This window comes from Musca vetustissima, unplaced genomic scaffold (assembly GCF_032173495.1).
Source record: "Musca vetustissima isolate MV318-11 ecotype Yass unplaced genomic scaffold, APGP_CSIRO_Mvet_v1 utg63371, whole genome shotgun sequence".
NCBI lineage: Eukaryota > Metazoa > Arthropoda > Insecta > Diptera > Muscidae > Musca > Musca vetustissima.
Window position 1 is genome coordinate 72823 of NW_026888336.1, and position 16038 is coordinate 88860.

General features: G+C 36.9%; 1 protein-coding gene across 1 annotated transcript; it reads right to left on the minus strand.

Moving 5' to 3' along the window:
- Positions 1-1723: 1723 nt before the first annotated feature.
- On the minus strand, positions 1724-3589 carry LOC133336179 (protein bric-a-brac 1-like; the record flags this gene model as incomplete). Its single annotated transcript, XM_061544470.1, has 1 exon — positions 1724-3589. A coding segment is annotated over exon 1 (1866 nt), but the record flags the coding sequence as incomplete, so codon positions are not given.
- Between the last annotated feature and the right edge of the window lie 12449 nt (positions 3590-16038).

The window sequence follows — 16038 nt, forward strand, 5'->3', positions numbered from 1 at the left end:
CACATTTTTAATCTTCCTACCAAAATTTACCATAGCATCAGGACCTAATGGTCTCAACTCCGGACTTGACTGATTAACGGGAAGAGAGAGTACTAAATGTAATAAGGCATCGACAATACAAAATACAACTCTTCCTATAGATGCTGTTAATGAAAATTTAATTGAAGTCGCATCAGACCCTGGGGTATTATTCAGCCTTCTATTAACAGTTTGATAAATAGCCGATATTAGTTTACTTTTTCCAACAACACCACTAACCTTCCTACCAAAATTTACCATTGCATCAGGACTTATTGTTCTCAACTCCTGACTTGACTGATTTGCGGGAAAATAGAATATTGAATGTAATATGGAAGTCGAATCAGACCCTGGTGTGGGTGTTGGAGAAGGCGAAGGAAAATCCAAATACCCCGAAGCTTCTAGACTGGAAGAACCTGTTATAACCGGTAAAGGTGGAGTAAGTAGTGTTACATCTCTTCCCCGCTGACGTTCACGCTCTCGCTCACGTTCTCTTTCACGATTACGTTCTTGTTCTGCTCTCTCAGATCCTGGGATACTATTCAGCCGTCTATTAACAGTTTGATAAATAACCGATATTAGTGTTCTTTTTGCGATCGTTTAACACTTTTACGTTGGTTCTGCTTTGCTTTTTTGACCTAGTAGCTTTGTTGAGTACATGCTTCTTCTTCGGATTGTCATAAACTTCTTTTAACGCCCCTCAATGAATTCAAACACGTGCTCTAAATCTATTTCTGGATCCTCAAATTAGCCATAATTCGGATTATTCTATTATGGAAGATAGTTTTTTGTCAGTGACAATACATTTACCGATTCATCCTCTTGGGAGTATAACACCATAGCCTTGTGTAAGCTTCAGGTTAAAATACTTGTTCGCCGCAATCATAGCGACGTATTGAAGTCGTTGGCTGGATCTCCTTGAGCATAATTTCAGTTTTTGCATCGATTGTATTAGGGACTTCGCTTTTTAAGCCGATAATTTCTCCTGATGTTAATGTTCAGACCCACTTTATTTGAAAGCGTTTTTTTTCCTCCAAAACTTTTATTTAAATTATTCGAAAAAAAAAACAAAAATTATCAATCTAATACGTCAGGAAGGTCTTTTACATTTTACCGACGGCAATCGTTATAAGGACACATTTTGACATTTACAGAAGGTATATAGTAGAATATGTTTGATTTCAAATGAATTCTTATCTTATATTTTGAAGTGTAATGAACATAGACATATCTCTACTATCATAATCAATTTATTTTATAAGTATCCGTCAGTTATTTTCGAAGTTATGGCCACCAGAAGAGAGTTACCGAAAGTTGTTCTGACATTTTTAGTGAACTATATTCACTTGACCATCACTCTGGTAGTTCGGGGAAAAAATCAACATACGATACACCATTGTAAAGGTAGAAGATTCAGGTTCGAAGATAATCTCAAATTTAGTCCAGATAATGCGAACAGATATTAAGAAATCGGAGCTTCCCAGTGTAAAAAATCCCACTTCCATACAATATGTTTGCAAAGGTGGGGAGGTAGTCCTCTTGAATTCGCATATAGAATACAACGACAAATTTGAGGTCCACCTTAAACCTTTCCACTTAGCTTCAGATACAAATTATATTGCTAAGATCAGATTTAACTTCATTTTTCATATAACCCATGCTTCATGAGGCACTCAGTGTAATAAAATAAACAGTTTAAACTCACCCTTTCTTCTTCTCGGATCATTTCAGCTATTCCCGGTTTTATTTCCAGATCATCGGCTAGCGATGGGCCATGATGTCGTGGTCCTTCTGATGGACCTGATGAACGCATTGCCCCACTTAAATCTCCCAGCATGGCTGCAGCGGCGGCCTGGGCGGAACCCAGAGTAGAGAAACGTTCCGTTTCCAGACGACTACTCCCCGGACCAGTAACACTGGTCGGTGAGGGTGTTAGAGGTCTACTTAAAATACTGGACGGGTGTGTTGAGGTTACTGAAGAGGCGGGTGAAGAACGATGAGATTGTAGGCCACCTCCAATACCAGCTGATGAGTGCTGTTGTTGTTGCTGCTGCTGTTGTTGGCTAGATTGTTGACCCTGCTGCTGTTGTTGTTGATGCTGCTGCTGTTGCGCATGATGGTGATGCGATAATTGTAAATGCGGTGAGGCTGAGGAAGCTAATAGCGATGAATGTGTCCGAGATGGTGGTAGAAGACTAGGTGTGGGTGTTGGAGAAGGCGAGGGAAAATCCAAATGCCCCGAAGCTTCTAGACTGGAAGAACCTGTTATAACCGGCAAGGGTGGGGTAAATAGGGTTACATTTCTTTCCCGCTGGCGTTCACGCTCTCGCTCACGTTCTCTTTCACGATTACGTTCTTGTTCTGCCCTCTCAGCAGCTATAAGACTACCCAAAGGACTTTCGGGAGGATTAAATACCGTATCCGCCGAGGGCCATCTACGTTTTCGTACATTACGAGCTATCAGCGGAGGTGAGAGTCGCAATTCCAGACCAGATCTACCAGACGTTGTGGGCAAATCCCAGGACTCTAATCTTGAACGAGATTTTTCGGCATCCAAGGGCGCCAGCAAATCCATATCACTGTCCGCAGGTTCATTTGGTTCTGGCGAACGTCTACTGGCCGGCCTTTTGCCGAACGGTGAAAGACTTTTCTTGCGTATTTTCGGCGATAGATGAGGTGGGGAGTAGAGTTCCTTATCCGAATTACTTGCTTGATCTGCCTTTGTACTACTGTGTTGGGCGGGTTCGCTGGCTGTACTTATGTGACCCACATCGGCCAGGCCACGTACCTTCAACATCTCAGCAATCCTCAGTAGGGGACCTATTTGATCCTGACTAACATTGATCTCACCCTTGTACATAAAATCCACAATGGCCTTGAGTTCGGGCCAATTAACATCACGCATTATGACAATGGGATGTTGGCAAGGTGTGGTCGAGAGCAGGGTTTGGAAATAGGGAGAACATGCGGATAGTACCATTTTATGGGCCTTTATGGAACGTCCATCACAAGCCAGGGTGACATCGACAAATGCCTCCGTTTGCAGCAGTTGATCAAAGACACTGGTCAAATTGCTTTGATAGTTATTCCAACGTAAGCAAAATTGCTGTTGCTGCTGCGAAGATCCATTTGCGGAATTCGATCCGGTGGAGGAACGTTCTGAGTGTGGTGAATATGCTGCTTCCACGGCCAGGCCACTGGAACGCTGCGCCGTTGTTGCTTGTTCAGTTGGTTCACATGAATAGCGGGGCGATGGTTTGTGTTCGCCTTCTGCCGGCTGTTTCATTGGTTCCATTGTGGGGGAATTACAACGTTTCGGGCTTCCAGATAGACTGTGAATCATAGAACCGGATCTTGAACCCCTGCTAGTTGTCTGAGGTGAATGTTGTTGTTTGGCCATTGCGGTTTTAGTGGAGGCTTCCAAAAGTTCCCGAAATGTTTGAACATTATCTGTGGTGGTACCGGTGGCGGCGGAAGCTGGGGATGTGCCTTGGGGATTATTGGAGGAGGAGGACAATGCTTCGGCTTGCTGTTGTTGCGTTGCCTGATGTAGAGGACTTTTGGAATCCATTATGTTAATGAAGCCATATAGTTTTGTTGTTGTTATAATTAATTTTTTGTTTGCATTAACATTGTTATTTTGGGAATTATGAGACAATATGGCAACACTGTTTTTTCGGGAGTAGTTTATCTTTGAGTTGTTAAAACAATGGATAAAATCCTTTTAGAGTTGGTTTTTAAATTGCATTTTAATTTATTTAGTTTTCTTTTGTATTGCGTGAATATAAAAACCATATGGCAACACTGCATTCAATAATTGCAATTCTCCTGTATAACTTTTGTTCGAATTGAATTTATTTCAGTAGATTTTTGTAGCTTTTTAAAGTTATTTTGTAGTTGCCTCCTCTAGATTTTCGTAAAAATCAATCAATGTGGCATCACTGTTTTTTTTAGAATTTCGATTTTTTTCTAAATTGTTGTCATTTGTGTCAATGAAGTCATTATCATGGTTCAATAAATATTTTAGAAGTTCCATCAATCATAATCTCATCACTTTGATTTTGAGGAAAACAATACGGCAACACTGTTTTTGGAATATTATTATTTTCTTCTTCACGTTCTCTGCCTTTATATTTGTTTTATACTTATATCAGTTTTTTTTTCAAGAGTAATACGTAACAATTACTTGATGAACTGATCGGGTTACAAACAACAATCTGGCAACACTATTTATTTGCAAAGAATTTTATTGGGATCATAAATCCCTCTGTGTATTTAAATTTAATAAAAAATATATTTAGTTGTTACTTTGTGGAACATCTGATTATGATTTTACTGTTGAAGAAAACTGATGTGGCAACACTGTTTTTGTAGTTTTTGAAATTATTATTTTGCAGCTTATTTAAATATTTGTTGGAGTTATTTCTAATGCCGCTGATAGTATTATATGTTTGGTTGTTTGTATTCTAAAAAGAAATACAATATGGCAACACTGTTAAATATATATTTTTTTTAATTTAGACGGAAACTTCGTTTTATTTTTAAATTCATGTCAAGTCATTGTTATGTTGGAGTTTTTTAATTAATTTAATTTTAAGTATTGAAGAAGTAATATGGCAACACTGTTATTTTTACTTTGGGATTATTTATGTCATATTAGTCATTCAATTATTTTTATTTATAATTGCATTTAATTGTAATTAGTGACCGATTTGTGACTTTAAAAATAATAATGTGGCAACACTGTTTTTGGAATATAATAAATTAATAATCCTGTGTAGCCATTCGATTAAATATAATTTAATAAAATAATTTAATCTAAATTACACTTTTTTTGTTTGCAAAGAAAAAACAATATGGCAATACTGTTTACAAAAATGTCATAGAGAATATGGAAAACAATACAACCTATATATTTTGAAGTTTAATTTCTCAAAAATTAAAATTGATGTAAAGACTCGATTTTTTATTTCTAACCAAAAACTGTATGGCAACACTGTTTTTGTCTGATGTTATTGCAAGCATATATTTTTTCCTTATTTTTTCATTAACATTTTTCTTAGTTACATTATTCCAAATAACATGATTAAATATAGAACGATATGGCAACACTGTTTTACGAAGTTAAAGATCTATTGTTCTAATACAATATACCTGTATATTTGTTAAAAAATTACATTTGATTAAATTTAAGTAAATTTTGATTGAAAAAATTTAAATATTAATTAAGAAAACAATATGGCAACGCTATTTTAGGATTATAATACATCATTTCAATACATGCCATTAAATAAGATAATTTTTTGTAAACCTTTTGTAAGCCCTAAATAAATTTATTTTTTTTTTCAAAACCAATATGGCAACACTGTATTTTTAAATTTACATGTATCTTTAAAATTTTGCTGCCACTGCATTATTTTTTTTTAAAATTATTAAGGTTCATTTTAAATTGCATGTAAAAAAGAACGATACGGCAACACAGCAAATTGAAAAAAATGTTTTATTCCAAATATGTTATGCTAGTGCTGCCATATTTTGACTCTCAAAGTTAAGAGATTTAAAGTCAACAATATGGCACGACTATTTATTTCTGGTTTACAATACTCTCTTTCTTTTTACTATTTTTGCATACATGATCCGTTAATTTTCATTAAAGTCCTCGAAGTTTTTAACAATATGGCAGCAATATTTATTTTAAAATCCTAATAAGTCATGATAAGTTTCATCATAATATGTTAATACTATTTATTTTTTATAATTATTATTTTATTTATTGTCTTATAACATTTTTGAAACATAAATTTTTTTTAAAATAGTTTTACTGTCTCAAACTATAAATTTTATTATTATTTCTTTTTTTAATTTTGTTAATCAGTTACATGTATTTTGTATTTTCAAACAATATGGCAACACTGTTTTTACTGTCTCAAACTATAAATTTAATTATGATTTTTTTTAACTTAGTTAATTACAGTTAATTGTTTTGTATTTTAAAAAGCATATGGCAACACTGTTTTTAAGATTTTGAAAAATTTGCAGCACTACAGTTAATTAACATTTCGTAGAAATAATTATTTTTTATTATTTATTTTTTTTTAACAAAAATTACTCACAATTTCACTATTTCATGGTTAATCACGACAATACGGCAACTCTTTTTAATTTGGGTTTCTGTATTTTTTCATAATTTTATTTTTTTAATTTATTTTTCTCGTTTATTTTATTTTTCATTTATTATTTAAAAAAACCATACGGCAACTCTCACAAAATGAATTTCGTTTCCTTTTTATTCGCTTCTCTTCTTTTTTTATTTGTTTTTATTACTCTTGACACGATTACCAATTAACCGAAAATTGATAGCTTCATTTGTGACGAACTTGTTGTATTGGTATTGGTGTTGATGGATGGCTGCATGTCTGGATATTTAAACTCGCGGTTATTTTATTTTTTGTCCGATTTTTTTTCGCGCGCGTAAAAAACTCTTCTCTCATCTCTTTATTTTGGGTTTCTGTTGCATTGACATCCAATAACAACAACAGCACACTGTGATGTGCACAAATGTAACGGTAACTTCATTTATACAGCTCATCTGTGTTAGTGAGATTGTCTTCCGGCAGAGATCGTACCATTGTTACGAAACGAATGCTCTTCGTATTACGTTAACGGTGAGTGAGCAAGCGAACGAACGAACGAAGGAGCTCTCGGAGTATGTGTGAGTTAAGTTGCCGGCAAATTGAACCACCCACCGCCCTACCACCTACTCCCTAACACTTCACAGAGAACAGCAAGAAAGAGTGCACAACGTAAAACTGTGAACGTGAGCCGTTATTATTAATTTCTCTCTGTGATACTGTGTGTGTTTGTGTACGAAAAATAGCCACAAATTCTTTACTAGACGTTAATAAATTATTACGCTATACGTTACGCGGTTTACGAAAATGTTTTACGCCGTCAGTCTTTTGTGCCAATGTGATGTGAGTCAGTGTGTATGTGTGTGTGCGCGTCTGTGTCGATGTCGTTCCCTGTTGTGTCACGTTGTTGTGTTTTTGAAAACGCAAAAAGTCTTCTCAGCACGACCGTCTGATTTAGACTGAAACTGTTTCGCACATTTTAATACGGAAAACTCAAAACAAACTTAAAACTGTGTGTTGGACAAAACACCGACACACATATGCACACACACGCACGCACACATAGCCATACAGAGAAGTTTGCAAAACACACACAAATGGCTGGCAATACCGTTGAAATGTGTGTTGCCTACCAGTCAGCCAGCCAGCCAACCAGCCTTGCCTTGAAAGTGTCTGTGAGTAGGGAAAACTCTCGACGACGACGACTACTACTACTACAGCAACAACACCACCAACGACGACGATGATGATGACGACGACAACAACAACGAAAACTAACAGCCAAAGTGTAAGCACAATGCCATTGCACACACAGCCAAGCAGGCAGGCAGGCATGCCGGCCAAGTCAAGCAAACGAATGGCCAGCAACAACAACACAACAATGACGATGACGACGACAACGATGACTACACGACAATGCCAAGGCATTGCCTCCTCGCAAAGAGAAGGCATCGGCCAGAGCACAGCCAGTCAGCCAGCCAGTGTGTTGTATGGAGGAACGTTCGTTGAGAACATGTTGAAGGAATCCCGACAGAGAAGGCACCACAAAGCTCTTAGCTAAGCAATTGCGAAAAAACACAGACGCAAAAAATTCTTCTGCCACACTTTGCGCTAAAAGTGATGTTGTTGTTTTGTTGTTGCTGTCGCACGATAGGGAAATGCATTTTGGTTGCAGTTGCTGCTAAGTTGCAACGGAGAAGCGCGCGCGAAACTAACTAAAATTTAATGACGCGAATGCGCCGTTTAGAACAGCGTCGTTGTTGTTGGCAGTTGCTGTTCATAGGCTCGTCTAAGGCTGTTTCCTTGCACACACACACACACACTTGGAGAATGTGTACATGTTGAGCCGATACTCAAACACCTGACTGATACAGACACACTCAGCCACAACAACAACATTGCCAGTCAGTGGCTACAACAATGGCCAAGTTCAGAGGCCCATTGCAAACGAAAGAATAGCAACAACAAAACAAAAAAACCAAAACTTCGCGCGCGCTTTAATAGAATTGTTGCTGAGTGTGTGTGTGTGTGTTAACAACAGAAAACTCAGAGACTTGAGTCTCATTGGAAAGACTCACGACATTATTTTGTTCGTTGACGAGAAGAGCATCGTCACCAAAACTTGCACTTGCATTTTAGTTAGAAGAAGAAGAAAAAAAAAACTACCGGGACACATACTCTCTCACACATGCACTAACCTATGAAACTGACCAGTTGGTTTTTTTGGCGCAGATATCGCCTTCAAAATTGCGTCCAACAACAACACTGGTAAGTTCAATATAACAATAACAACATTGTTTACAACAACTACAACCCTCGTCATCATCAAATCGCCATAACTTGTCTAGATGTCAATACTGGCGAACTAAAAAGAAATGCAAGTATTTTGTACGTGCTCTTCTTCTAACGCAAAAGAGGCCCACCAAGGCGGCACAGTGGTGGGAAACGAGACAAATTTAGGTAAGAAATTTTTTTATTAAAAAACACCAGTGAGCGGAGCAGTGTAATCGGACGGGCCGATCATACGATACCCAACACAACTACGACGGAGTTCTAACTTTCTGCGGATGTTTATTCCGAAAATGGGCAATATTTCGTGACATTTGCACGCTCTTGCCCGATTAGAGGTCAACAGCACCTCGTCCATACACTGACAAATTTTATGAATATTTCTAATATTCAGTACGGGCATTCTAATTACTTGTCCAGATTCCCTTGGGTTGTATGGTGTGTTCAGCTTATAACTGTGGCCTATAGATTGATTCTAAAAATAAAAAAAAAATAAGTTTTCTGTCCACTTCATCCCTAAAATTTTAGACATTGCCCTTGACCATAACTAGTACCCCATGCAAAATTTCAACTCGATCAGCGTTATATTCCGCCGTCTAGTGTGGTAATGGGCTACGTATATACTATCTGAATACGTAAGCACCTGTAAATATTTAAGTGTAACTCCCACATCGGAGCACATACGACAATATAATTTCTATCAATTTAAAGGTCAACCACTCCTCTTAGATATATTATCAACTTCTGGGGTCTATGTCCTTTAGAAGTAAATATATATGCCGTAGAATACAAATTTTGTCCTTTTTCACACAAAAGTCAGTGTCCATTTGACCCGCTAAATATTGACCGATCTTTATCAAAACAGGCATGCTTATTCGTTGGTCCGATCCCCTTCTCCTTGTAAAATTTCACGATGTTCGGATCCTAACTGCGGCCTCTGGAGCGATCTGAAAAACCGACAAAGATAAAGTTTTTGGTCAATTTCATCCCCTAAATATTAACCGATCTTTACCAAAAACCACTCCTCTTAGATATATTATCAACTTCTGGGGTCTATGTCCTTTAGAAGTAAATATATATGCCGTAGAATACAAATTTTGTCCTTTTTCATACAAAAGTCAGTGCCCATTTGACCCGCTAAATATTGACCGATCTTTATCAAAACAGGCATGCTTATTCGTTGGTCCGATCCCCTTCTCCATGTATAATTTCACGATGTTCGGACCCTATCTGCGGCCTCTGGAGCGATCTGAAAAACCGACAAAGATAAAGTTTTTGGTCCATTTCATCCCCTAAATATTAACTGATCTTTACCAAAAACAATAGGGGTCTTCATTGGCCAGAACCCATACTACATGCATAATTTCGTGAAGATTGGTCCATAACTTTGGCCTGTATCGTGTCTGTCCATTATAATTTATAAACACGATACAGGCCACACTTGTGGACCAATCTTCACGAAATCTTTGCATGTAAGACGGGTTCTGGCCCAAGAAGACCCCTATTGTTTTGGTAAAGATCGGTTAATATTTAGAGCATGATCTGATCGCTTTGTCATTTCCATGAGGATCCTGGTATGGTCAAGGACAACGCCTATAATTCTTAGTGGAGCGAAAACTTAAATTTTTGCTTTTTTTGAGTCGATCACAAGCCGAACATCACAACACAACCCACGTTGAAGGGAATCTGGACAAGTAATTAGAGCAGCTGTTCTGAATATTATAATCTCAAGAGGGTGTAAATATCGTGAAATATTGCCCAAGCTCAGCATCGAAAGATAGATTTTCGTGGAACTTATGTATGGTATCATATGGTCGGATCCGTTCGAACTTTATAAAAATATGTTTTTCAAAAAATATTTATTTTATGTATTTTTCACACATTCACCATGTTTTGTTTGATTATTTTTTTGAAATAATAATATTGGTATTTTGGAATAATTGTATTTTGTTACATTTTTAAGAACCATTCACGACAGTCACGATTTGGTATATTTTTATAATTTGGTATAAAAAATTTAATTATTTAAATTATTATTAATTTTAATAAGTTTAATTTTTGAAATCGTGATTAATTATTCATTAGAATAATACTACAGATATTTTTATTATTATAAATAATAATTTAAAGTCCACTTTAGCTTCCATTTTATACGGTATTATATTTCAAAACCAATCAACCCATTTTTTTCTAATTCATGCCTTTAATTTACCCCCTTTACATTGTCAAATATGTAATTGCGACATTAATTGCTTCAGCCACACTGTGCCACACATACACACTTGTCCAAAAAAATACCTCTTTGTTTTTGGCTCTCAGCATGTCTTTTGCCTTGCCAAACATTCACCCATTCAGCCAGCCATCCAGCGAAGTGAATTGAAGTTTGCGGCTCACGCGGCACTTGTTTTCCCATGTTAAGGAATTTTTCGCCAAAAAAATAGCAACAACAAAACAACAACATATGCCGGCAAACGAAATCGATGATGTCTACTCCGCTGCTGCTGTTACCTACAAGAGGGGGAGCAAATGAACGCACGCACACAGCCCAGCACATTAATATGACGACGACAACAAAAACTAAAATGTGAGCACACATTTCTTCTTGTGAGACTCCCTGAGAAATGCAATAACAGAACGGCCGCAACAAGAAGAACAAATGGTGGTGTGCGTCGCGGTTCTGCTGCTGCTGCCGCCGCCATCGCCACCAGCTCCACCGATGATGATTAACGATGCACGGCGATTGCAACGGAGAATAATAATAACAACACTGTCATCTCATTGTTGCTCCGTTCTCTTGCCAATGGAGATTTTGTTTTTGTACTCTTGTTGGTGTTATTCTCAACTAGCGGTTCGTTGAGTGGGGTTGTGGTGTTTCATTTGTTTTGATGGGTGGGTGGGTGTTTGGTTGGTCGGTTGCTTGGTGGAGAGCACCCATGTGTTGTGCATGTTTCCTTGTGTCTCGCGTGTGTGTGTGAGAGTTAGTGGGAGAGAACCGAGTTAAGTTTTGTGTTTCTTTGGGTGGGAGAATAAACGAATGGGCCGTTGATGTCGGGCAGCGACGTCGGTGTCCATGCTTGCGCTTGCATATTAATTACAACGACATTAAAGGATCCTGTCAATAATTAATAAGAATTTTTGCTTGATTTGAGTCCCAAAATGTCAACTCATCAATTGAGAGCAGAGAATGCATTAAATTGAGCAAACTGCATTGATGTGTTGTTGCTGTTGGGGGGTATTTGCATATGGCTGCTGTTGGAGCCCATTAATTAGTACGATTTGCCTTCTTTTGTCATTAATGAGGGTTGACTCTCATGTTCATTGTAGTAACGTTTATTCTCTCAGTATTATTCTCTTCCAAAATAATGCTCTTATTGTTTAGAAAAATTATACAAAAAAAAAAAATATTTTTGATTATTTAGAAACAAAATGGAAATGAAACATTAAGAAATATTTTTTTCATTGCGTTCCCCCATTCAAACGTTGTGTGTTTTTGGAGCACTCTCTCTCTCTCTTAGCTTATCAGCTCTCTTAAGTCTCACATCTTGGCCAGCGTGATGTTGGCTTCATTTGGCCTCTGTTTTTTTGTTTCTAGTTGTTGGTTTTTTTCCAGCAACAACAACACCAACCATTATGAATGCGTTAGTTTTTTGCATTGAATGGGGGATGCTTGGCTTTGGCAATAACAAGAAGAAGGACCATGCTATTTCTGATATGTGTGTACGATTGTTGTTGTTACTGCTGCTGGGTTCCTCCATAAGTTGCAACATGCGTAGGTGTCCCTCTTGTGCATGTACTATTCGGTTTTAATGACAGGCTGTTGTTTTCTTTTTCTTTAATTCAACGCCTTCGAATAAGTCCGGCCCCTATTGCAGCCAATCTAAAAAGGAGAAGATGTAGGAAGACGATGAAAAAAAAAACAGGGAAAAAGTTACAACAACATTACGCCATGCTTGCACAAAATGCATGGCAGCTTAGGCATTCAGGAGGCCATAGGGCTACAATACTTATGACACACACACACGCATACATACAAACCGTAGTTGCACATAACAGGTTCTTTTTAACATTTGCATGTCAATCAGACGACAGACTGGTCAAACTATACAGCCAGCCATTCATCCATCTTTTACCCGGCCGGCCATCCGTCCGTCGACTATCAATCCATTGCAGCAAAACGTGTTTTATTGCAATTTTTAACAATACTTCCCCACCAACGTTGCCGTTTTCGTCTTCTTCTTCTTCATCGTGGTGTGCACTTTTATAGCTACTCAGCCACATCTCGTGCTTACCTTTATTTTTTCTGTTTTGTTGCTGTCTCATCGTCATCCTCATCGGCGGCATATCGTGGGTCTCTTACACAGCACCAATAAACCGAACACCCACCATACAGAGTGAGTAAACTCACTCTCACTAAATTATTAGAGGTATTAGTCAGTGATGTCAATTTGATACAACTTATTGAAAAAAAAATTAAATCAGATTAAAAAAAATTATTTAAGGATCCACATGGCGTGGATTTTTATACCCTATACAACTATGTTGTCAGGGTATTATAGCTTTGTGCAGCCCCAAGAGTTTGTAACGCCGCGAAATTTTGGTCCTAGACCCACCTTTAAGTATACCGATCGTCATATCTCGACTAGCTGAGTCGATAAGTTGATAGTATATCCAAGAGGAGTGGTTGACCTTTAAATTTATACCAATTATATTGTCGAAGGTACTCGGATGCGAGTGTTACACTTAAATATTTACAGGTGCTTACGTACTCATATATTATTTAGTAACCTATTACCACACTGGAGGGCGGAAATATAGCGCTGATCGCTTTAAAATGTTCCATGAGGTTCCAGTTACGGTCAAGGACAGCGACTAAAATGTTAGGTGATGATCAGATACTATTTTTCGGATGAAGTGGACCGAAAACTTAATAATTTGTACTTTTCGAGTCGAAAGCCGAACATCACAACACAACCCACGGCGTAGGGAATCTGGACAGGTAATTAGAGGTGCTGTACTGATTATTAGTAACATTTGCTGACCTCTAGCCAGTCAAAAGTGTGCAAATATCGCGAAATATTGCCCAATCTCAGAATATAGAACCACAGAAAGTTATCGCTCACTGGTTTTTATTGTGTGTGTGTTTTTTTTTGGAGTCGATCTATAGGCCTTAATTGAAAGCCGAATACCACAACACAACCCACGGTGGAGGGAACATGGACAAGTAATTAGAAGGGCTGTACTGAATATTAGTAATATTTGTTGATCTCTAGTCGGTCAAGAGGGTGCAAATATCGCGAAATATTGACCAAGCTCAGAATATAGAACCATAGAATGTCAGATTTTCGTGGAAGTTGTGTAGGGTATCATATGGTTGGCCCCGTCCGACTATACTGCTCAGCTCATTGGTTTAAAGAATACTTTTTCTAGGGCCTTGAAAAAATATTCTTTAAAAGATCCACGCCTTATATAGGCATTTGAGAAAATATTCCTTAGAAGATCCAATATTATTTAAAAGATCCACGCCTTATATAGGCCTTGAAAAAATATTCTTTAAAAGATCCCCGACTTATATAGGCCTTTGAAAAAATATTCTTTAGAAGATGCACGCCTTATATAGGCCGCGAAAAAATATTCTTTAAAAGATGCACGCCTTATATAGGCCGCGAAAAAATATTCTTTAAAAGATCCACGCCTTATATAGGCCTTGTAAAAATTCTTCTTTAAAAAATCCACACCTTGTATAAGTCCTGGAAAAATTCTTCTTTAAAAAATCCACGACTTGTATAGGTCCTGGAAAAATTCTTCTTTAAAAAATCCACACCTTGTATAGGTCCTGGAAAAATTCTTCTTTAAAAAATCCACGCCTTGTAAAGTCCTTGAAAAAGTCTTATTTAAAAACTCCACGCCTTATATAGGCCTTGGAAAAAGCCTTCTTTAAAAAATCCACGCCTTATATAGGCCTTGAAAAAATCTTCTTTAAAAATTCCACGCCTTATATAGGCCTTTGAAAAAATATTCTTTAAAAAAATTAACGCCTTGTATAGGTCTTGAAAAAAATCTTCTAAAAATCCACGCCTTGTAAAAGCCTTGAAAAAGTCTTCTTTAAAAAATCCACGACTTATATAGGCCTCGGAAAAAACCTTCTTTAAAAAATCCACGCCTTGTAAAGACCCCTGAAAAAATATTCTTTAAAAAATCCACGCCTTGTAAAGACTTTGAAAAAGTCTTCTTTAAAAACTCCACGCCTTGTAAAGACCTTGAAAAAGTCTTCTTTAAAAACTCCACGCCTTATATAGGCCTTAGAAAAAATATTCTTTAAAAAATCCACGCCTTATATAGACCTTGGAAAAAGCCTTCTTTAAAAAATCCACGCCTTATATAGGCCTTGAAAAAATCTTCTTTAAAAATTCCACGCCTTATATAGGCCTTTGAAAAAATATTCTTTAAAAAAATTAACGCCTTGTATAGGTCTTGAAAAAAATCTTCTAAAAATCCACGCCTTGTAAAAGCCTTGAAAAAGTCTTCTTTAAAAAATTCACGCCTTATATAGGCCTCGGAAAAAACCTTCTTTAAAAAATCCACGCCTTATATAGACCTTGAAAAAGTCTTTTTTAAAAAATCCTCGCATTGTAAAGACATTGAAAAAGTCTTTTTTAAAAAATCCACGCCATATATAGGCCTTAGAAAAAATATTCTTTACAAAATCCACGCCTTATATAGGCCTTGGAAAAAGCCTTCTTTAAAAAATCCACCCCTTATATAGGCCTTGGAAAAAGTCTTCTACGTCTTGTTTAGACTATGTAAAAAATTATTTTTTTATAAATGCTTAGCTGATTTTCCATTGCCAAAAACTTGACATCACTTTCTCTGCATAGCGTAGAGGTGGATACACTCAGTCCCCAAGCTCAACGCTCTTAATATACTATGTATATATAAATGTATGCGTGTGTGTGTGCCTGCCACACATATATTATAGAAAATAATATATTTTATTCTATTAAAATATAAAAAGAGTAAGTGAGAACGAACGATTGTACATAGTCGAAACAAAACAAAAAACGCACATGTACACATCGACACACACACACGGTGTGCTCCACTCATAGAGCAGCAACTTAGTTTTTAGTATTTATAAAAAAAGAAACTGTAATGGGGAGTGTGATATACCTAGCCCCAACCCCCCAACCTCGAATAGGTACAATGTGGCTGTTGCCCTGCTACTGGTGGCTGACGACGACTGGCTGTTTAACTAAATGGAAAACAAAAACGACAACAACAACAAAGATTTGTATAAAAAAATTGTTGTCGTTTTATTCTATTCGTCGTTTGTTGGCTTTCATTTGTGGAGACCATTGGATCCAGATGTGGTTGTTGTTGTTGCTGTTGGGATAAATATACATTATTTAATGTGTGAGTATTTTTTGTTGTTATTTTATATAGTTTAGCTTGACACTTTTGTATACAAAAAAAATATATATCAAATGAAAAACACACTCAGAAATTTATATTATAAATACGTATGTACATTGTGGACATTTTTTCCGAGTAAAAATCCCTAGCTACATACATATTTAGTATATCTCTATCTATCTATCTATCG